Source organism: Delphinus delphis, chromosome 10 (genome assembly GCF_949987515.2).
Source record: "Delphinus delphis chromosome 10, mDelDel1.2, whole genome shotgun sequence".
NCBI lineage: Eukaryota > Metazoa > Chordata > Mammalia > Artiodactyla > Delphinidae > Delphinus > Delphinus delphis.
The window spans coordinates 77,150,098-77,174,652 of NC_082692.2; the positions used below are offsets into that span (position 1 = coordinate 77,150,098).

General features: G+C 43.7%; 1 protein-coding gene across 15 annotated transcripts in view; it reads right to left on the reverse strand.

The window, feature by feature from the left end:
- Positions 1–24,555, reverse strand: part of CADPS (calcium dependent secretion activator) — a 475,715-nt gene that overhangs the window by 257,221 nt on the left and 193,939 nt on the right. For all 15 annotated transcript variants that reach the window (XM_060022835.1, XM_060022832.1, XM_060022834.1 and 12 more), the window contains exon 4: positions 9,272–9,352. In XM_060022835.1, coding sequence (XP_059878818.1) covers positions 9,272–9,352 — 81 coding nt within the window. The remainder of the gene's footprint in view (positions 1–9,271; positions 9,353–24,555) is intronic.

Here is a 24,555-nt window from a genome sequence, read left to right on the forward strand (position 1 = left end):
ATTTAGAGTTTTTTAAGGAACCTCCATACTGTTCTCCATAGTGGTTGTACCAATTTACATCCCCACCAGCAGTGCAAGAGTGTTCCCTTTTCTCCACACCGTCTCCAGCATTTACTGTTTGTAGATTTTTTGATGATGGCCATTCTGACTGGTGTGAGGTGATACCTCATTGTGGTTTTGATTTGCATTTCCCTAATGATTAGTGATGTTGAGCATCCTTTCATGTGTTTGTTGGCAATCTGTGTATCTTTGGAGAATTGTCTGTTTAGGTCTTCTGCCCATTTTTGGATTGGGTTGTTCGTTTTTTTGATATTGAGCTGCATGAGCTGCTTGTAAATTTTGGAGATTAATCCTTTGTCAGTTGCTTCATTTGCAAATATTTTCTCCCATTTTGAGGGTGGTCTTTTCATCTTTTTGGTTTCCTTTGCTGTGCAAAAGCTTTCAAGTTTCATTAGGTCCCATTTGTTTATTTTTGTTATTTCCATTTCTCTAGGAGGTGGGTCAAAAAGGACCTTGCTGTGATTTATGTCATACAGTGTTCTATGTTTTCCTCTAAGAGTTTGATAGTGTCTGGCCTTACATTTAGGTCTTTAATCCACTTTCAGTTTATTTTTGTGTATGGTGTTAGGGAGTGTTCTAATTTCATTCTTTTACATGTAGCTGTCCAGTCTTCACAGTACCACTTACTGAAGAGGCTGTCTTTTCTCCACTGTATATTCTTGCCTTCTTTATCAAAGATAAGGTGACCATACATGCGTGGGTTTATCTCTGGGCTTTCTATCCTGTTCCATTGATCTATATTTCTGTTTTTGTGCCAGTACCATATTGTCTTGATTACTGTACCTTTGTAGTATAGTCTGAAGTCTGGGAGCCTGATTCTTCCAGCTCCGTTTTTCTTTCTCAAGATTGCTTTGGCTATTCGGGGTCTTTTGTGTTTCCATACAAATTGTGCAATATTTTGTTCTAGTTCTGTGAAAAATGCCAGTGGTAGTTTAATACGGATTCCACTGAATCTGTAGATTGCTTTGGGTAGTATAGTCCTTTTCACAATGTTGATTCTTCCAGTCCAAGAACATGGTATATCTCTCCATCTCTTTATATCATCATTAATTTCTTTCATCAGTATCTTATAATTTTCTGCATACAGGTCTTTTGTCTCCTTAGGTAGGTTTATTCCTAGATATTTTATTCTTTTGGTTGCAATGGTAAATGGGAGAGTTTTCTTAATTTCACTTTCAGATTTTTCATCATTAGTGTATAGGAATGCTAGATTTCTGTGCATTAATTTTGTATCCTGTTACTTTACCAAATTCATTGATCAGCTCTTCTAGTTTTCTTGTAGCATCTTTAGGATTCTCTATGTATCGTATCATGTCATCTGCAAACAGTGACAGCTTTACTTCTTCTTTTCCGATTTGGATTCCTTTTATTTCTCTTTCTTCTCTGATTGCTGTGGCTAAAACTTCCAAAACTATGTTGAATAAGAGTGGTGAGAATGGGCAACCTTGTCTTGTTCCTGATCTTAGAGGAAATGCTTTCAGTTTTTCACCATGGAGGATGATGTTGGCTGTGGGTTTGTCATATACGGCCTTTATTATGTTGAGGAAAGTTCCCTCTATGCCTACTTTCTGCAGGGTTTTTATCATAAATGGGTGTTGAATTTTCGAAAGCTTTCTCTGCATCTATTGAGATGATCATATGGATTGCTCCTTCAATTTGTTAATATGGTGTATCACATTGATTGATTTGTGTATACTGAAGAATCCTTGCATTCCTGGGATAAACCCCACTTGATCATGGTGTATGATCCTTTTAATGTGCTGCTGGATTCTGTTTGTTAGTATTTTGTTGAGGACTTTTGCATCTACGTTCATTGGTGATATTGGCCTGTAGTTTTCTTTCTTTGTGACATCTTTGTCTGGTTTTGGTATCAGGGTGATGGTGGCCTCGTAGAATGCGTTTGGGAGTGTTCCTCCCTCTGCTATATTTTGGAAGAGTTTGAGAAGGATAGGTGCTAGCTCTTCTCTAAATGTTTGATAGAATTTGCCTGTTAAGCCATCTGGTCCTGGGGTTTTGTTTGTTGGAAAAATTTTAATCACGGTTTCAATTTCAGTGCTTGTGATTGGTCTGTTCATATTTTCTATTTCTTCCTGGTTCAGTCTTGGAAGGTTGTGCATTTCTAAGAATTTGTCCATTTGTTCCAGGTTGTCCACCTTATTGGCATAGAGTTGCTTGTAGTAATCTCTCATGATCCTTTGCATTTCTGCAGTCAGTTGTTACTTCTCCTTTTTCATTTCTAATTCTGCTGATTTGAGTCTTCTCCCTTTTTTTCTTGATGGGTCTAGTTAACGGTTTATCAATTTTGTTTATCTTCTCAAAGAACCAGTTTTTAGTTTTATTGATCTTTGCTATCGTTTCCTTCATTTCTTTTTCATTTATTTCTGATCTGATCTTTATGATTTCTTTCCTTCTGCTAAATTTGGGGTTTTTTTTTTTGGTTCTTCTTTCTCTAATAGCTTTAGGTGTATGGTTAGGTTGTTTATTTGAGATGTTTCTTGTTTCTTAAGGTAGGATTGTATTGCTATAAACTTCCCTCTTCAAAATGCTTTTGCTGTATCCTATAGGTTTTGGGTCATCATCTTTCACTGTCATTTGTTTCTAGGTATTTTTTGATTTCCTCTTTGATTTCTTTAGTGATCTCTTGGTTATTAAGTAGTGTATTGTTTAGCCTCCATGTGTTTGTATTTTTTACAGATTTTCCCCTGTATTTGGTATCTAGTCTCATAGCGTTGTGGTCAGAGAAGATACTTGATACGACTTCAGTTTTCTTAAATTTACCAAGGCTTGATTTGTGACCCAAGATAATATCTGTCCTGGAGAATGTTCCATGAGCATTTGAGAAAAATGTGTATTCTGTTGTCTTTGGATGGAATGTCCTATAAATATCAATCAAGTCCATCTTGTTTAATATATCATTTAAAGCTTGTGTTTCCTTATTTATTTTCATTTTGGATGATCTGTCCATTGGTGAAAGTGGGGTGTTAAAGTCCCCTACTATGATTGCGTCCCTGTCGATTTCCCCTTTTATGGCTGTTAGTATTTACCTTATGTATTGAGGTGCTCCTACGTTGGGTGCATAAATATTTACAATTATTATATCTTCTCCTTGGATTGATCCCTTGATCATTATGCAGTGTCCTTCTTTGTCTCTTCTAATAGTCTTTGTTTTAAAGTCTATTTTGTCTGATATGAGAACTGCTACTCCAGTTTTCGTTTGATTTCCATTTGCTTGGAATATCTTTTTCCATCCCCTCACTTTCAGTCTGTATGTGTCTCTAGGTCTGAAGTGGGTCTCTTGTAGACAGCATATATATGGGTCTTGTTTTTGTATCCATTCAGCCAATCTGTGTCTTTTGGTTGGAGCATTTAATCCATTTACATTTAACGTAATTATCAACATGTATGTTCCTATTACAATTTTCTAAATTGTTTTGGGTTTGTTATTGTAGGTCTTTTCCTTCTCTTGTGTTTCCTGCCTAGAGAAGTTCCTTTAGCACTTGTTGTAGAGCTGGTTTGGTGAGGCTGAATTCTCTTAGCTTTTGCTTGTCTGTAAAGGCTTTAATTTCTCTATCAAATCTGAATGAGATCCTTGCTGGGTAGAGTAATCTTGGTTGTAGGTTTTTCTTCTTCATCACTTTTAATATGTCTGGCCACTCCCTTCTGGCTTGCAGAGTTTCTGCTGAAAGATCAGCTGTTAACCTTATGGAGATTCACTTTTGTGTTATTTGTTGTTTTTCCCTTGCTGCTTTTAATATTTTTTCTTTGTATTTAATTTTTTTTTAAAAGTAAGAGTGCTTGTTTATTTATTTATGGTTGAGTTGGGTCTTCATTGCTGTGCGAGGGCTTTTTCTAGTTGTGGTGAGCAGGGACTACTCTTTGCTGTGGTGCGTGGGTTTCTCATTGTGCTGGCTTCTTCTGTTGCGGAGCATGGGCTCTAGGCATGCGGGCTCAGTAGTTGTGGCTCGCAGGCTCCAGAGCGCTGGCTCAGCAGTTGTGGCTCACAGGCTTAGTTGCTCTGCGGCATGTGGGATCTTCCCGGACCAGGGATTGAACCCGTGTCCCCTGTGTTTACAGGTGGATTCCCAACCACTGTGCCACCAGGGAAGTCCCTGAATTTTTTTTTTTTTTTTTTTTGCAGTACGCGGGCCTCTCACTTTTGTGACCTCTCCCGTTCCGGATGCGCAGGCTCAGCGGCCATGGCTCACGGGCCCAGCCACTCCACGGCATGTGGGATCCTCTGGGACGGGGGCATGAACCCGTGTCCCCTGCATCAGCAGGCAGACTCTCAACCACTGCGCCACCAGGGAAGCCCCCCTGTATTTAATTTTTGATAGTTTGATTAATACGTGTCTTGGTGTGTTTCTCCTTGGATTTATCCTGTATGGGACTCTCTGTGCTTCCTGGACTTGATTAACTATTTCCTTTCCCATATTAGGGAAGTTTTCAACTATAATCTCTTCAAATATTTTCTCAGTCCCTTTCTTTTTCTCTTCTTCGTCCGGAACCCCTATAATTCGAATGCTGGTGCGTTTAACGTTGTCCCAGAGGTCTCTGAGACTGCCCTCCATTCTTTTCATTCTTTTTTCTTTATTCTGCTCTACAGTAGTTATTTCCACTATTTTATCTTCCAGGTCACTTATCCGTTCTTCTGCCTCAGTTATTCTGCTGTTGATCCCTTCTAGAGAATTTTTAATTTCATTTACTGTGTTGTTCATCACTGTTTGTTTGGTCTTTGGTTCTTCTAGGTCCTTGTTAAACGTTTATTGTATTTTCTCCATTCTATTTCCAAGATTTTGGATCATCTTTACTATCATTACTCTGAATTCTTTTTCAGGTAGACTGCCTATTTCCTCTTCATTTGTTTCGTCTGGTGAGTTTTTTACCTTGCTCCTTCATCTGCTGTGTGTTTCTTTATCTTCTCATTTTGCTTAGCTTACTGTGTTTGGTGTCTCCTTTTTGCAGGTTGCAGGTTCGTAGTTCCCGTTGTTTTTGGTGTCTGCCCCCAGTGGCTAAAGTTGGTTCAGTGTGTTGTGTAGGCTTCCTGGTGGAGGGGACTAGTGCCTGTGTTCTGGTGGATGTGGCTGGATCTTGTCTTTCTGGTGGGCAGGTCCACATCTGGTGGTGTGTTTTGGGGTGTCTGTGGCCTTATTATGATTTTAGGCAGCCTCTCTGCTGATGGATGGGGTTGTGTTCCTGTCTTGCTATTTGTTTGGCATAAGGTGTCCAGCACTGTAGCTTGCTGGCGGTTGCGTGGAGCTGGGTTTTGGCGTTGAGATGGAGATCTCTGGGAGATTTTTGCCGTTTGATATAACGTGGAGCTGGGAGGTCTCTGGTGGACCAGTGTCCTGAACTTGGCTCTCCCACCTCAGAGGCACAGCCCTGACACCTGGCTGGAGCACCAAAAGCCTGTCATCCACACGGCTCAGAATAAAAGCGGGAAAAGAAACAAAGAAAGAAAGAAAAAGATAAAATAAAATAAAGTAAAAATAAAATAAAATAAATTTATTAAAGTAAAAAATAATTAAGAAAAAATTTTTAATAAGTAAAAACGAAAAAAAAAGGACAGACAGAACCTAGGAGAAATGGTAAAAGCAAAGCTATACAGACAAAATCACACACAGAAGGATACACATACACACTCACAAAAAGAGAAAAAGGGAAAAAATATATATATATCGTTGCTCCCAAAGTCCACCTCCTCAATTTGGGATGATTCGTTGTCTATTCATGTATTCCACAGATGCAGGGTACATCAAGTTAATTGTGGAGCTTTAATCCGCTGCTTCTGAGGCTGCTGGGAGAGATTTCCCTTTCTCTTCTTTGTTCACACGGCTCCTGGGGTTCAGCTTTGGATCTGGCCCCTCCTCTGCGTGTAGGTCGCCGGAAGGCATCTGTTCTTCGCTCAGACAGGACAGGGTTAAAGGAGCCGCTGATTTGGGGGCTCTGTCTTACTCAGGCCGGGGGGAGGGAGGGGCACGGAGTGCGGGGCGAGCCTGCGGCGGCAGAGGCCGGTGTGACGTTGCACCAGCCTGAGGCACGCCGTGCGTTCTCCCGGGGAAGTTGTCCCTGGATCCTGGGACCCTGGCGGTGGCGGGCTGCACAGCCTCCCCGGAAGGGGGGTGTGGAGAGTGACCTGTGCTCGCACAGAGGCTTCTTGCTGGCGGCAGCAGCAGCCTTAGCGTCTCATGCCCGTCTCTGGGGTCCGCGCGGTTAGCCGCGGCTCGCGCCCGTCTCTGGAGCTCCTTTAAGCGGCGCTCTGAGTCCCCTCTCCTCGCGCGCCAGGAAACACAGAGGCAAGAAAAAGTCTCTTGCCTCTTCAGCAGCTCCAGACTTTTTCCTGGACTCCCTCCCGGCCAGCCATGGCGCACTAACCCCCTGCAGGCTGTGTTCACTCCGCCAACCCCAGTCCTCACCCTGCGCTCCTACCGAAACCTGAGCCTCAGCTCGCAGCCCCGCCCACCCCGGCGGGGGAGCAGACAAGCCTCTCGGGCTGGTGAGTGCCGGTCGGCCCCCATCCTCTGTGCGGGAATCTCTCCGCTTTGCCCTCCGCACCCGTTGCTGCGCTCTCCTCCGCGGCTGCGAAGCTTCCCCCTCCGCCACCCGCAGTCTCCGCCTGAGAAGGGGCTTCCTAGTGTGTGGAAACCTTTCCTCCTTCACAGCTCCCTCCCTCTGGTGCGGGTCCCATCCCTATTCTTTCGTCTCTGTTTTTTCTTTTTTCTTTTGCCCTACCCTGGTACGTGGGGAGTTTCTTGCCTGTTGGGGGGTCTGAGGTCTTCTGCCGGTGTTCAGTAGGTGTTCTGTAGGAGCTGTTCCACATGTAGATGTATTTCTGATGTATTTGTGGGGAGGCAGGTGATCTCCGCGTCTTACTCTTCCGCCATCTTGAAGCTCCTCGCGAGAGTTCTTTGATCTTTGTTCAGAAATGAGCAACTTGGCGCACTATGTAACAGTTGTTCACCCATGGTCTTTTAAAAATTAAAATTAGCTTACGCAAGTTTCTAAAATTATCATGTTAAGCCTTAAAAGTAAACAAGACAACTAAAATAAAGGTGCCATGAGCTTGTTTTTGAAGTGTGTGTGTGTAAAATTTTCTTTAAGTGGCACGAATACTTATTAGTTGGGGATATAATAGTTGCCTAAGGGCAGGGCATGGACCAAATGACCTCTATTTTCTGGATAATCTGCTGAGGAGGTGCTGAATTTAGAGAAGTACATTCCGAAGCCTTATTGATGTTTACTCCCACATTAAGCAGGATTTTCAAATATAAGAGCCTTTTACACTACCTTTAGCCAGAGAACTACATACTACTTTTAGCCAGACGACCCGACCATAAACTTTGAAGGTGTCCAAGAACAAGATGCAGAACGTTTCAACACACGAAAGGGGATTTTCCTGCTTGAGCACGAAAAGGGATTTTCCTGCTTCTTGGAGTCTCTCCTCAGTTTCTCTTCCAGTAGAATTCCTTTCCACGGGTACAAATCCTGAGATGCTTCTTTCCATAGAGAGGAAGGCTGAACACCAAGCTCCACCCTGTGCTCATCCTTCCCCACACTCCGACCCCCATTTTTAAATTTTGCACGTAGGGTGAGCCCAGTCCTGATACTTAGACTTGAGTGAAGGGTCCACTGTAGCCTCTTAACTAGTACCTCTCATGTCCAGCCTAGATTTCCCCATCTCTAAAACAAGAATAACAAATGCCCCTATGGAACTGTTTGGAGGATGGAATGAGATGGCATATGTAAAGCATGTAACATGCTTGACGCAGAGTCAGTGCTGAAGAAATGCCACTAGCACGATTACTGTTAACACAAATGGTAGAACAGTTAGAATAGGAGATAGGGGCTTCCCTGGTGGCGCAGTGGTTGAGAGTCCGCCTGCCGATGCAGGGGACACGGGTTCGTGCCCTGGTCCGGGAAGATCCCACATGCCGCGGAGTGGCTGGGCCTGTGAGCCATGGCCGCTGAGCCTGCGCGTCCGGAGCCTGTGCTCCGCAACGGGAGAGGTCACAACAGTGAGAGGCCCGCGTACCGCAAAAAAAAAAAAAAAAAAAGAACAGGAGATAATGCTTAGGCTCCCAGTCCTCAACAGGGAGACATCCCAACCCTAGAGCAATCCCATCTACTGGGAGACTCAGACACGTAAATGAATAGTCACCATTCAGTGAACTGTCATAATAAAGGTTTACACGTGGCAAGAAGAAAGCACAAAGTGGGCAGGATGAGCTCAGCTCTTAGATAAGGGATTTTCAGTTGAGGACTGAAGGCTGAGTAGGAGAGCTTGCTAAGTGCAGGAGAGGAGAAAGGTCAATCCACATTGAAACACTAGTGGCTACAAAGGCACTGAGGTTGGAAAGGGCCTGGGATATTCAGAGGGAGACATTCTGTAGAGCTGGAATGGGGAGCTCTGGTGGGAAAGTTGTGGGAGGTGAGGCCAATAAAGAAGGATATGGTCTGTGGATTAAGAGCCTTGAGTATCATTCTAAAGCACTGAGATCTTGTTCTGGGGACACTGGAGGGTTCTATTGAAGGATTTGGAGGCTCTGTTATGAGATGTTCATATATGAGGTTTCGAATGATGATTACATGCAGGATGGACAGGACACAGGGAGGGAGTGAAGCCAGGGATATACCCACTAGGAGGCTATTGTAAGATCCAGGCGTGGAAGATGAGGGGCCTGAATCAAAGCACTAGCAGTGGTGCCGGAAACCAGTAAAGGGATCTGGCCCACATTTGGGAGGCAGAATCAAGAAGCCAGGTGGCAGACGGGAGTGTGGAGTGTTCTGGGGAGGAAGGAGAAATTGACAGTGACTGGGAGGTTTCATCCATGGTAACTGCGTGGAGGCCACGTGAGGAGTCTATGCAGGTGTGTGTACTCGGCGGGCAGTTAAGATTTGGAACACATCCAACCTGAAATGCAGGCGACTGGCCACGTGGAAATGCTCGACAGACAGATGGAAATGTAAGTCTGGGACTCAGAAGAAAGGTGAGGCTGGAGTTTGAGTATTGATTGGAGGATAGGAAATACATGAGCTGTGTCTAGGACACTTGCCCTGAGAAAGAAGGGTTGAGGACCCGACCAGGTGATTATCCTCTTCTTCCTGAGAAGGTAAAATTCTCAGTTTTATCTTTCCACGGCCCTTAACGATCAGTGCACTTCCGGTGTGGGGCTCTGGCCCGGTCCCCCAGCACATGTCCCCAGCGTTTCCTTACCCTGGCTATTTGGTCTGCCATTTGGAGACGTCCGTCCAGCTCTCGTCGGATCTGGGCCGCTTGCTCATCTGGATTGTCCAGCTGCACAAAAGCACAAATGTGGAGACTTTCAGTTTGGGTGACAAAAGCCAAGGAACTCACGACTTTACACCCAGCTACTCTGTGCCCCCACAGACCTATTCCACTAAAACATAAGAATCGTGGGACACACAAATCCAGTTTGAGGGAAATCCCAAGTTAAATCGTTTTAAGGAGAATGTGATGGGGTAGGCAGGCTGTTGCTAAGAAAGACATCTAAATGCACTTGAATAAGAACCACCTCTGAACTTCTAGGCAGCAATGCTTCTAATGAGGGCCTGATGCAGCTCTCCTGTTTTGGGGTCCAGCGAAGAAGTGTTCACAGGGCAGACGTACAAGGAAGGAGATGGTAATATAACTGTTAGTATCGTACCGAGCGGACATAGTCCGCATCCATGGCGCCTACGTGGCATATATCCTGCTGCTCTCCCACCCCTGGACCGTGGATGATTAGTTAATCATTGCATCCTTTCTCTCTGAGCCCTGAGACCTTTTCAACAAGTACTCCAGATGGCTGCTACCTCTCAGTTGGTGTTGATATCTTATATACGCTACTAGGTATAAAACAGATAACTAATGAGAAGCTACTGTATAGCACATAGTTCCCTCTACTCAATGCTCTGTGGTGACCTAAATGGGAAGGAAATCCAAAAAGGAGGGGATATATATATACGTATAGCTGATTCACTCTGCTGTACAGCAGAAACTAACACAACATTGTAAAGCAACTATACTGTAACAAAAATTACTTTAAAAAATTAAGCAGTAAAGTGGAAGTAGGTGCGAGCCTCCTTCTCCTAACGAATTGAATGCATGCATTAGAAACTACACAGAGTATGCTTCAACGGGAGGCCATCCGTAATCTGCTTGTGAAATTTGCACTTAGATAGTTACCCACTCAGGTGATTTTTGTCACATCTACATTAAATTTACATCTGGCTTAAAAAAAAAAAAAGAAATCTATCTTTGTCTTCTCTGATGGGTAGACAATTCGCTAACTTCTCTAGTGTCAGTTTTCCGATCCATAGAATGAAGGGGTTGGTTATGTAATCTCCATCATCCCTCTCCCATCTTTCTATAAATCTATGAAAGACATTGGCAAATATTTCTACGAAGGTCCATATAATTAACACTCTAGGCTTGGAGGGCCATAAGATCTCTGTTGCAGTGACTCACATCTTCCAATGAGATGTGAAAATGGACACAGGCAACACGTAAATGAATGAGCACTGCTGTGTTCCAATAAAATTTTATGCACAACAGGTGGCGGGCCATAGTTACTGATCCCTGCTCTAGGAACTGAAGTGCTCTCTTTACTTCCAAGCAAGCCTAGCGTTATACGTCAAGCTGTAATTGAGTCTGCTTTGTTCAGTACCTGATAAATTATTTTATTCACAGAAAAGTTTAATAAGTAGGGAACAGTGACATTCAAATGGGATGTACTCTATTCTTCTTTTCAGAACAGATTAACTCACAACAAAAAGTAGATAAAAAAATATGTGAGTTTTCTAAGTCCCTTTCTCTTAAAAGCCATTTTTATTCAGAAATCTGAAAAGTATGGAATTTTATTCAGATATTTGAAAATGAAAACCCAGCTCCATGCTTAAAAAAGAATCTAATCTATGCTATGAAATGGTATAGAAAATAAGTTATTTCTAATATGATGTAAATAAGAACACTGGACACTTTATGGTCATAGTTTTGAAGCATCATGAATAGTCTTCTTGGGTTTGTTATACAAAACATAAAAATCTATCTGGCTTTCTGCTCTGCATTTTGAACACCCTGTTCAATTCAGGAGTTGCCTTATCTTCTTTTTCCCACAGTTTTGATAAGCAGGACTGTTTTCTAGATCATAAAGATGGGATTGTTACTTTTGGTCATATATTCTAAAGTAGCATTTCCAAACAGGTATTCTGCTGAACAACACCCTTATTACAGACTCCAGAAGAAAGGATCGAGAAGGGCTCCAAAAGAAGGGCTAGAGGGTTTCCCTGGTGGCGCAGTGGTTGGGGGTCCGCCTGCCGGCGCAGGGGACACGGGTTCGTGCCCCGGTCCGGGAAGATCCCACATGCCGCGGAGCGGCTGGGCCCGTGAGCCATGGCCGCTGTGCCTGCGCGTCCGCAGCCTGTGTTCCGCAACAGGAGAGGCCACAACAGTGAGAGAGGCCCGCGTACCGCAAAAAAAAAAAAAAAAAAAAAAAAATGGCTAGATAAGTTTGTAAAATGCTGTCGAAATGCACAAAATCTCTGAGAAGCTCAGCAGTAAGGAAATCTGTCAGATTTTGACCAACTCAACTATTATTTAACTTAAATTTTTATTTTTTGCATAACGCCCAGAGAACATGAGTTGGAAATCCTGTTCTAAATAAATCAAGAGAACCACTGGAGAGCAGTCACACCACTAACCAGTGGTCCCTCCATCACTACTTGCAATAGGCACACGTGGGAAACATGGTATCCTCTGTGCTGGTTTCAAGCTCCAATGAACTGTTTTTATTCTATTCCCTTGGAAGCCCAAGACTTCTTCATACCCAGGTGCAAACCCACTGGGAACACTCAGAAATATCCTGTTCAAAATACATATGCAAAGAAAACATCTGACTACTTCACTGAGAAGAAGCAAAATGATTCGGTTAGGGGCTAAAGTTGGGGGGGTTCTGTCAGAAGATATGATGCTCGAGGTTAAAAGTGAAAAGAAAAAACAACCCAACAGAACCATCCCCATTATGAAATTTCTCAGAGGTGTCTGAATTCTCCCACTGGCCTCACCAAATACAATTAGAAACAGCAGAGGATGCCAGCAGTGAAGATGAGCAGGCTACGTCTACACAAAGCTTCATTCATTGGTTCATTTATTCATTCATCAAATTTTTATGGAATGTCTTGCTATGCATGATACTGGAATACAGAAAGGAACAAGACAGACCCAGTTCCTGCCTCCACGGAACTTAAATCTAACAAGAACAGGTATGGCTATTTGAATAATCTGGGCACAAAACAGAGGGGATTAGCATTTATTGATGCCTATTTCAAGACCAGGGACTGTATGACCTATATTAAAGCCTTCTCTAAGGGGTCCCAAGAAATAGATGTTAACGTGCATTCTCCCAGGAAAAGGATTCTGGGGTCAAGAGACACTGCTCCTTCCTGAAAATTTATAATACGTATTAGCATAATTAAGATTCGAAGAAATTCTAGAGCAAATCATCTTGTTTAACTGTGTTTAACTTTGCCTTTGACACAATTTTTTCACTGAAGACAAGTATTTCACAGAGCAGTTTGAGAAATTCCCAAGTAAAACAACTTTATGAGGTATGTACCGCTATCATTCCCATTTGACAGACGAGGACACCAAGTCTCTATAAGGTTCAGGAATGTGGTAAAGTGGCATGAGCCATTTGAAATGGGAGTTGGCTCTGCCTCAGACTGGAACTCTTCTGTTCTGCTTTATGTTGACTTTCTTCTTTAGTGTATTGTTTTGGTTTTCTAATTGGCCCTGACAACTAACTCCACACTCCTACGTGGTTCAGTTTAATACAAAGAGCTGCCACTCAGGGGCAGAGAAATGTCTACTGTCCATTTCCTATCATGACTGGTTTCTTCTGGGGAGGCTGTTGCAGTGCAAGAGCCCTACCTAAGAAATAACAGTAATGGGTAGGTTCTTAACCTGGCTTTGCCACTTAGTAGCTGTGTGACCTTGGGCAAGTTACTTAACCTCTCTGTGCTCAGGCCTCCTCATCTGATTAATCAGTATAATAAGTCTACCCCAAGGCTGTCATGAGGATTCACTGAGACCACAGATATAAAGCTTTCAGCCCAGTGCCTGGCATTCAGCAAACCCTCAGGAAACAGTGGCTGCCCTTCCCTGGTGTGGATGCGGGGTCTTGGTGTGATAGTCTGTGTCCGGAGAGGAAGGTGATGGGGGCTTCCATCTCTGGATGAATTTCTTTGGCTTCTCAGTGTATCCTACTTTCTCCAGGGTCAAGTCCTTTGCTCCATTAGACTTTAATTAGCAGGAGTGACCAGAAGGAGGACGCTGCTGCCTGAGAGCTAATGAGCTGAAGGGAAGATGGAAACAGAAATGCAACCGAAGCTCCCTAAAATAGCCTGGTGTGAGAGAGAAGGCCATCCTCCATCAAAAGCCTTGACAGCCCCACTCTATGAAACCCCCCCAAATAAAGAGAAATCAAGTAATTACCTTTCAACTGCTGGAAAGAAAAGGCCAGAGAGTGAGCTTCCATGGAAACGAGGTTCTGTTTACCTCATTGGTCTTTTCCACTGAGGAAAGGAAAGATCCCCTGGCGAACCAGGCCAAGGGCAAACTTTCCCGGGGACAGCTCATTGGGGTTAAAATATGCCATGTGCAAGAAGGCTTTTCACCTAATTAGCCAAATAATCTTCCTACTAGCGGAGGTCAAACAGAGGCACTGTGGTTGTTTTGATTTGCCAGCCAAGCAAAGGGAACTATTTCCTTGGGCTCTTCTTTTAAAGTGACGGAGAACTCAGCTCGGTGCTGGGTAAGCGCAGACAGGTACCACCTAAGCCACAGGTTCAAGCCCATCCCGAGGTCTGGGATTCTCTCCACTCACAGCTGTGTCCCTTCGGTCAGTGCAGACATGAGAACCCGGACCAGCATCGCTGTCGGGCTCGTTCGCCCTGGCAGGAGCACCGCGCGGTGGAGGACCCCGTACGGGGGAGTCTGCAGCCAGCTATCCCACTACCTGGTATGCAAGACCTTGTTATGCCTCTTAACCTCTTTGAGCCCCGGTTTCTTCGACTGTAGAGGGGGGACCATTTTTATCTTGCATGGCTACTGAGAGGACTGAATGAGACCATGTGTTTCAAAGGAAGTCAGGCCTCCTTGGGTCCAAATCTCGGCTCTGCAATTTCCTTACTCAAAGGGATCACACAGGTGGCTGAACCTCTCTAAGCCTCAGCTTCCTTGTCTGTAAAACGGGGGAGAACATAAGAGACCTACCTCAGTGTGTTGACAGAAGGATGGAGTGGGGTGATCACGTATGCACAGCACCTAGTGTGGCGCTGGCACGTAGCAGGTCCTATAGCTTAGCAACGAGTTTCTAGAATGATCCCTTTTGAGGGTGGGCGCTCATCAGATGTTCACTCCCCTCCCTGCCCTTTGAGATTTATGAAAGAAACCAGGGGAGCCCTGGCGTGGACGGGAGGTGCCTGTGTGCTGGTCACGCTTTACCCTTAGCTGGCGGATCTCGGGCCAAGGTCACGACCTCTCTGTCCACAGCCCCTTCATGTGATAAATGAGAAACCCTAAGTGATTATGTTGCAGGAGTCTCTGAAAAGCCTAGACGAGCATTTCTCAAAGTTATATTCTGGGGAAGCCTGGTCCCGCAGATCCTCTATGAGAAAGGGTTCTGTGGCCAAATAAAATCTCCCTCTCTCCCCTTCCTGGAGAAGCCACAAGACACATTGGTGAGAAATGTTACACAAAGGCAAGCTTGTGTGGGCCCATATTTCCCAAACTTCTCTGAACACGTGGGTAATACGTTTGAACACCCCGGCATACTTTGGGCTAAGCTCACCGAGGCAATTCTCTCATGTGCTTCATTTCTCTCATGTCCACGGACAGAATTTTGGAGGGAGAGATAGAGGCAGGTAGGAAGCAACCCCACTAAGTAAATAGGTCTATATCTCAGTGAAAAGGGAATGCCCATCCGGGAACACCCTGTCTGACCTCTGGGGTGATGGAGATATCATCTCAGGGCCCAGGCATGCAGCCTCGTCATTAACCCCAAAGCCCTGGGCCTTGACAGTGTGCCTGGGTACCGGCTTTCCCTAGGGATGCCTCAGTTCTCTGGGGCTTACACATTATGATGCTGGGGAGGCGAGTCCAACTCTGGACCCGTCCGAAGTCATCACTGTTTCTACCACCAGGTAGCCTGCGATCAAGCAAAGAGAGGACGTGATTCAAATATGCAGAAAATTGAAATAAACAGGCAGGTTACTTGATGCATTGTTTGAGTAACTGTTCTGATTTCTGAACAAGTCTCTAGGCCTCGGCCTCAAAGCAAATGGACCAAGCTCAGCCTCAGGACTATACTGACATGATCCAGGACTGTGGCTGGAAGGAGATTTAAAGGTGCCGCAGTGACCTCAAGTTGGGGTGGAGGCCCTGCTGAGCTCTGTGGCCTGTCAGACACCACCTCCCCACTCAGTCCGCTGCACAGGGTCCCCACTGGGGTTTCTGGAAGGGTTTGCTTTCTCCTGCTGCCAGATCTTTGCACACCCTGTCCCCCACACCTGGAACACTCTCCCTTGTCTCCCCCATTGGCTGGTAACCCTAACCCTAACCTCCTTCATCCTTCAGCTTTGCAGCAAAGTCTTTTCTGACCCCTCCAGACTCGGCGCGTTTCTCCTGTCATATGTTCTCCTGGCACTGTGCACCTCTCCTTTATTAGCGTTTATTGCAATTTTAATTTTACATCCACTCATGTGATTGTGTGATGTCTACCTACCAGACTGTAAGCTCTGTGAGGACAGGTGCATGTGATTTCGCTCACCTCTGCATCCCCGGCACCTAGCCTAGCACCAAATACAGAGTGGGCTCTGATGACTGCATGGCCAACTGAAGGACTGAGTCAATTAACTGTGACCCAGAAGGAAAGCGGCCCACCCACAGTAACACCATCATCAGTGAGAGAGCTGGGACCATGTTCCCAACCTGCTCACTTCTATGCTATGTCTTGCTGCTTAGCAGCTGCATCCTGGGAAGTGCCAGTTTCTGCAGAAATAGGTAAAGACTGAACTTGGCTGGCCTATAACCAGTCACATCACTGATAAAGCATCCTTAATTCCAGACTGTGGGGGACTGAGGCAGGTGGGCCTGTCAGCAGCTGCGGTGCAAGCCACCTGCCGACCTGGGTTGAGCTCCATCTGTTCCCCTTGTTTCCCCTCTACTTCCCAGCCTGGTCCCTCGGTGCCCACGGATTCGTGTCTGAGCAGGAGGTGCGACTGCGGAGGAGGGTAGAGGCGCCTCCCATACGGCACTCTCATCAGTGGCACGGCCCCCCTTTCCTCCAAAGCCCTGTGTTTTTTATCCTCCTTCAGACACAAACTGCTCCAGCCAATGGTGCCTTCCTGGTGCACTGCAGTCTGGAAAGTTACAGCTGCGACAGTGTCAGTTCCCAATCAGGGGATATGGGTGCCCGAGCTCCAGCCTCAAGAAGGCACTGAACGTTGGATGTTGGCTACGTTATTGCATCCAGTGCCTGGCTGCCACTTCCCAACTCCTGTCCTGCCATCTCTTACAGCCTGTCTCTCCTTTGTCCACCTCTAAGGTGGAGGCTGTAGAATAGCGTCAGACCTCTCTTGTCTAGGATCAGTTGTTGCCTTTCCACTCTGAAGCCGAGCAACATTGAACAAGTTATTAGGTCTCTCCACGTCTTCACTTTTAATTTTTTCAACTCCCTTAACTCTACAGCGGGAATAATAATGAGAATACCTCCCTCGTAGGATTGATAAGAGGTTAAATGAGACGGTGTGTGTATGATGCTTAGCAGGGTGCCTGGCATGCAGTCACTTTCTGTAAATCTTAGCAGCTATTAGCACGTGGCATTCCGCAGCACAAATTCTTCACCCTCACACAAATTCTGATTCTAATAACACTTCAAGTGGCAGAACAGTTTTCCCCAGCTTTCAGGTAGGAAACCATGCTTCAAAAGATGAAGTAGGGCTTCCCTGGTGGCGCAGTGGTTGAGAGTCCGCCTGCCAATGCAAGGGACACGGGTTCGTGCCCCGGTCCGGGAAGATCCCACATGCCACGGAGCGGCTGGGCCCGTGAGCCATGGCCGCTGAGCCTGCGCGTCCGGAGCCTGTGCTCCGCAATGGGAGAGGCCGCAACAGTGAGAGGTCCGCGTACCGCAAAAAAAAAAAAAAAAAAAAAAAAGATGAAGTAGTTTGTCGGTAGTTTCAGAGATAGGTGAATCTGCACAGAGGGGACAATCCTGAGAAAACAGAGCATTGATTTTAGAATCAAAAAACCTTAAGATCAAACCCCACCTTTGTCACACACTCACTGTGTGACCAGGGCCAGGGAACTCTACCTCTCTGAGCATCTATACCTGGAGCTCTAAAATAATACCCTCAGAGGACTACTGTAATGATAATCGTAACAGACATTTCCACACTCTAGGGGTTCGACATATTGTAGGTTTACTATTACTTCTATTATTATCACTGGGGATGAATCTGATGAAATCTGCAGCCATGCCTCTGATGTAAGTCTTCACTGGGGCTCTTTTCCAAGGTTATTTGTGGAGTTTGATGTCCTGTGCACACACAATTATATTGTTTTTCTAAAACTCAACCAAGGAGATACCACCCCATTTGTGGACGAGTTAAAATAAGATCACTAGTGCCTTTCCTTACCGTGCCTTATTTCCTCTCCAAGAGAAGACCCTGAATAGGTCAAAGTCTCCATTCTGAAGGATGCACTTCTCCTTGACTGCATAAGGCAAGGTTTAGCTCTCAGAGTTTGCCAGCCAATGAGAACATCCTCTGCATGCGAGTCACCCATTTTATGTCTTTACTGGCTTCTGACAATGCAGTAAATATAACCCAAGAGCTCCAAATGCAGTAACTCTCGGAGTGAGCAGCAAATAAATATATAAAAATACTCTGGATGGAAAACCAATCCATTCCTTTATGATCCTGCAGTGCTCAACCAGCCTTCCCCCATCCCCACCCCAGTCCTGCAATGACCTCCCCTCTGCTTTCCACCATTTCAAATCTGACATACCATCCGGGTATGGTCTGGTTTCAGACATGCTTTCTTTAGGGAAGCCCTCCTTGATTGCTTTGGCCATGTATCAACGTGCTCTTGTAGGCAGCACTGGCCAGTCTAGGATCTCAACCTCCTCTGTGTCACATGTTTCCGATTTCCCTTCCTGCCAGAATAGCTGCAGGGCACAATGGTCAGGAACCTAGGGAACTAGAAACAGACCTGGGCTCAAATCTTTGCTCTGCCATTTACCAGCTCTGTGACACTGGGCAATATACTCCCTGTGTCTGCCGCTTCATCTGCAAAATGGGAGTCCTAATAGTAACAATGCCAACAGCAGAGGCTTGTCATGAGAATAAAAGAAGACAGTACTCATAAAGCACTTAGCGTGATGCCTCGAATATGATGTAGGGCCAAACAGTCAAGGCTATGATTTAGTACTACTGAGGCCACAGACTATGGTTTTTATCCAGCATGAAGGACACAGCTGTGCCTTTTCCGGATCATCTTAATGGTCTTCACAGCTGGGGCTGGGAGATGGTCCAATTCACCTGCACCATCCTGAAGACACAGAACCTTAAGCCACTCAGAGAAGAGAATGGACACTGTCTTTCAGGGTGGGAGTGTGGCCGCTGAAGCTCAGGGGATGGAAGAAGCAGGTGGTTTTGTGCTTGGGACTCGGCTGATTTATTCCTTCTTAACTATGAAGTCACATCTTCAGTATCTCTTGAATCCATCTATTCTGTTTATCCACTTCCCTAGGGGAGGCCACCACTGTCTCCATGGTGAAGCACTGACCTGTTTACCAGCATCGTCTCTGACACAGCAGTTCTCAACCTGGCTGTACATTAGAATCATCTAGGGTACATGAAAGACAAACTTCATACCCAGACTGCATCCAGACCAACTAAATCAGACATTTGGGTTGGGGCCCAGGCGTCAGTTTTTGTCTGTTTGTTTTAACGGTTCAGGTGATTCCAATGTGCAGTGAAGATTGAGAACCTTTACCAAAAGTCAGTTGTTCTCAAACTATGGTGAGACTCGACCAGAGAACTTGTTAAAACACAGAGTTGTGGGCCTCATCCCTGGAGAGTTTTGATTCAGTAGGTCTGGGGTGAGAACCAAGAATTTGCCCTTCCTGGGTGATGCTGATGCTGAGAACCACACTCTGAGTGCAAGGACAGAATCCATGCTCTGCAGTGCACTCTGCTCATCTTTCTGGAATGTGCATATGCTCACGTTACTCTCCTGCTTCAGACCCTACAGTAATGTTCCATTTTTCTTGGCAACAGGAGTCCCAGATCATTATCAAAGCAGACTATACTACAAAGCTACAGTCATCAAAACAGTATGGTACTGACACAAACACAGAAATACAGATCAATAGAACAGAATACAAAGCCCAGAAATAAACCCACACAACTATGGTCAGTTAATCTATGACAAAGGAGGCAAGACTATAAATGGAGAAAAGACAGTCTCTTCAGTAAGTGGTGCTGGGAAAACTGGACAGCTACATGTAAAAGAATGAAATAAGAACATTCTTTAACACCATACACAAAAATAAACTCAAAATGGATTAAAGACCTAAATGTAAGACCTGATACTATAAAACTCTTAGAGGAAAGCATAGGAAGAACACTCTGACATAAACTGCAGCAATATTTTTTTCAGTCAGTCTCCTACAGTAATAGAAATAACAAAAATAAACAAATAGGACATAATCAAACTCAAAAGCTTCTGCACAGCAAAGGAAACTATAAACAAAACGAAAAGACAACACACAGAATGGGAGAAAATATATGCAAATGATGTGACTGACAAGGGATTAATCTCCAAAATCTACAAACAGCTCATGCAGCTCAATATAAAAAACAACAACAACAAAAAAACACAATCCAATCAAAAAATGGACAGAAGACCAAAATAGACATTTCTCCAAAGAAGACATACAGATAGCCAAGAGGCATGTGAAAAGATGCTCAACATTGCTAATAAGTAGAGAAATGCAAATCAAAACTACAATGAGGTATCACCTCATACCAGTCAAAAAGTCTACAAACAATAAATGCTGGAGAGGATATACAGAAAAGGGAACCCTCCTACACTGTTGGTGGGAATGTATATTAGTACAGCCACTATGGAGAACAGTATGGAGGTTCCTTAAGAAACTAAAATAGAGCTACCATATGATCCAGCAATCCCACTCCTGGGCATATATCCAGAGGAAACCACGGTTCAAAAGGATACATGCACTCCAATGTTCCTGCAGCACTGTTTACAATAGCCAAGACATGGAAGCAACTTAAATGTCCACTGACAGATGAATGGATAAAGAACATATGGTACATTTATGCAATGGATTATTACTCAGCCATTAAAAAGAAGGAAATAATGCCATTTGCAGCAACATGGATGGACCTGGAGATTATCATACTAAGTGAAGTAAGTCAGACGAAGACAAATATCATATGATATCGCTTATATGCAGAATCTAAAAAAAAATAATAATACAAATGAACTTACTTACAAAACAGAAATAGACTCACAGACTTAGAAAACAGATTTATGGTTACCAAAGGGGAAACGTGTGGGGGGGTATAAATTGGGATTTGGGGATTGACATATACTCATTACTATTTTTTAAATAGAATCATCAAGGACCTACTGTATAGCACAGGGAACTGTGCTCAATATTCTGTAATAACCTACATGGGAGAAGAATTCAAAAAAAAAAAATAGATACCTGTATATGTATAACTGAATCACTTTGCTGTACACCTAAAACTAACACAACATTGTTAATCAACTATACTCCAATATAAAATAAAAATTAAAAAAAGAAACCTCACGGAGCATTGCCATCTGGCTCTTGCACAGCTTTCCAGCCTTTTCTCCCAATGCTTTGTCTTACCCTCCCGACCCAGGCCATCCTGTGATGCTTCTAGGTTCCCAAACATGACATATTTGTTTGTGCCCCCAGGCCAATGCTCCTGCACTGCCTTCCTCTGCCATCTTCATCTCACTGACACTTACTCATTAACCCAACTTCCAGCAGCCTCCACGTTGCTTCCTTAGGATTCTTCCTGGCCCCAGCCAAGGTCACTTCCTCAAGGTCCCGACAACATCGTGAACCTCCTCTTTTATCACTCTCATTACATGTGCATTATTTGCTCCAGTTCCTGTTCTCTGAGAGACTATAAATGCCTTGATGACAGGGACCATGTCTGTCCAGTTCACTATAAAATCTCCAGAGACTGATGCATGGTAGGTGTGTAAGAAGTATTTGCAGAATTAACTTTGAGATGGAGATAATAATGTCCACTTGGCAGGGTAGTTTTGATGAATTAATGAGACAAGTTTATTGAAGCACTTAGTGTGGTGTCTGACACTTAATAGGTGCTCAAATCATGACCTAAATAGAAATCTGAATGCACATAGTTTAAACTTACTGAATCCTTGTTGAATGCATAACTGAAATTGTTAAGGGACAGAATAACTGACTAAGGGGGTGTCAGTAACAGAGGTCTGAACCAATTAAGCCCTGGGAGCACAGCTTCCTCATCTGGAAACTGGGAGTATTAATACTCAACTCACCATATAAAAAATATTCATTAAACACCTGTCTTATATCAAGCATTGTACTATGAGATGTGAAAGTAGAACAAACATAGAACTAGTCTTCTATGAGTTTATGGTCCACATGAGAACCAACGTATATTGAATATTGAGTATAAACTACGGCCTGGCATCGTACTGAATTTTCATTCATTGTCATGTTTAATCCTTGAGATTATTATTATCACTCTTACAGTCAACACCACTTTACAGATGAGAAAACTGAGGCTCAGAGGGATCACAGTAACATCTCAAAGAAGTGGGAGAACTGGGATATGAATTCAGTTCTGTCTGAATCCAGAGTGTAAGCTTTTAACCAGCTTGCTGTCACAACACTCAGTGGGGATAACCTCCACGATTTTTTCAAAACCAAAAAAGAAGGGTTACCCTCCAATTAGTAAACTATTACACAAATGTAAATTATTTTTATTGTCATTAATTTTGAATTTAGTTTTCACTAATTTCTGAAATTCTGTTCAGGCAACTGATTCGATGAAACATGATCACTTCAAAATGAGCCACAAGAGATTTTTGACATGAATATGATAGGAAAGAAAATGTCTTTTTGTGCTGTTGAATCATTCTGATACCTCAAAAGCTTTGAATCATAGTGAAAAGCAATTTATAACTGGCAAAGATAATGCAGTCAACAGGAAATCCAGAAAACATCCAATGATACCTAAAATACCTCTATACACTAACAAAATCAAATGCTTTTGCTAAAAATGCCCACTATTTTAAGAGGAAGTGAACTTCATTTTCAAACATCGATAATGCAGTATAAAAGTTATTCACAAGGTCAAAATGAAATCCAGTTTTCCAGCTTCTGCAATTATGGATTTAGTGAATATGTATGTGCATGCAGCTGAGTGTGTGTGTGTGCACTCGTGTGTGTATGTGCACTTGTATAACAGAGATCTCAAGCAGTAGGAAACATCCAGAGCTCTCAATCGTAGAGCCCGTCAATTAAAATTGAGGTGAAGTAGTATAATTTCCAGGGCATGTGAGGACTGTCACATGCATCTCTCTTTCCTTTGAGTAGCATGTCACAAATACAAGATATGCTTAATTTCTAGTCCCAGGCTGATCATTATACAAGTTCCTGGTAGAAACTAGGTCTATTCATACGTCTACCCACATATATCATTATCTCATTTTGCCTGCCCTGAAGAGTGTGTGTCTTCCTTGGTGATATGATTGTTCAAAGCCAAAAATATTTATAAAGGGTGTGTTTCACCTTGATTAAGACCTGTCAAAGGAACAGTTAGTTCCTGCTATCAAATCCATAACTAAGTAGATATATTTTTTATTAGTTATTTTAAAGGCGTCTGTGGGCAAGAGGAAGAGGCAGTATTAAAAAGGAGTGAGGGGCTTCCCTGGTGGCGCAGTGGTTGAGAATCTGCCTGCTAATGCAGGGGACATGGGTTTGAGCCCTGGTCAGGGAAGATCCCACATGCCGCGGAGCAACTAGGCCCGTGAGCCACAACTACTGAGCCTGCGCGTCTGGAGCCTGTGCTCCGCAACAAGAGAGGCCGTGATAGTGAGAGGCCCGCGCACTGCGATGAAGAGTGGCCCCTGCTTGCCACAACTAGAGACAGCCCTCACACAGAAACAAAGACCCGGAAGACATATGGGAACATATGTTTATGTATGACTGATTCACTTTGTTATAAAGCAGAAACTAACACACCATTGTAAAGCAATTATACCCCAATAAAGATGTTAAAAAAAAAAAAAAGAAACAAAGACCCAACACAGCAAAAAAAAAAAAAAAAAAAATTAATAAACTCCTACCCCCAACATCTTAAAAAAAAAAAAAAAAAAAAGGAGTGAGGTTCCAAACTTTCCAACAGATGGGAGAAAAGAAATGACCAAAAAAACCCCACCCAAATTACACTGTCAGCATTTACTGACAGCTTCCTGCTTGCAATAATCTGTATCATGTGCTCAAGATGAGCAAAGGCATCAGGGTGTCATCTATTCTAACACATGTGATATACTGCTATACTGAAAATATAAGGAAATACTGAAAAAGTAAACTCGAAAGGGGAACAAATTCATCAGGAGAGCCTAATTTATTCCAGAGTAACAAATTAACCCTGAAATCTCATTGTTGTCTTAAGACAACAATGGTTTAGTTCTTGTTCACCCTACATGCCCAATGTGGATTATGGGGGACACTGTTCCACAAAGTTACTCAGGGATCCAGGCAGATGGAAGCACCACTATTTGTGACTGCCATCTCAACATGTGGCTTCCAGGCTCACTGTGACAGGGGAACACAGAGCACGGACTACTCACAGCCCGTTTGCTGGAACCAGTCACATGGTCCTAACCTAATTGCAAGGGAAGCTAGAAAATGTAAAAGAAGACATAAAATATTTTGTATTGCTGTTTCTGCCACAAAAAGCTACTATGGATTCTAGTTAAAGTGCTTATAATATAAAGTCTATCTTGAATATCTGGAAATTGTTCGATTCTCTATTTTACCTGACCTGTGTGGACAATTCTACATTGTTTCAAGTTAATATGACTGAACTTTGTGAAACACAATTAAATCTGTATTGTGAAAGGCAAATATGGCTGTGGTTTAGAGGAGGGAAATTAAAGAAGTACTCTTCTCTGAGAGAGACAACTGCAAATAAACAGTATTTTAACCAGTATAAATTAAAACATTATTGACTGAAATACACAATTCTGGCACTGAAGAGGTTCAAATCAAGATGGCCCTAGGGTCTCATAATCTAATTTATTTCTAATGACTCAAAAGCGACAGGCTAAGAAATACTTTGAGTGGTAGACCACCATCGACACAGATGACTTCTCGTCTCTTG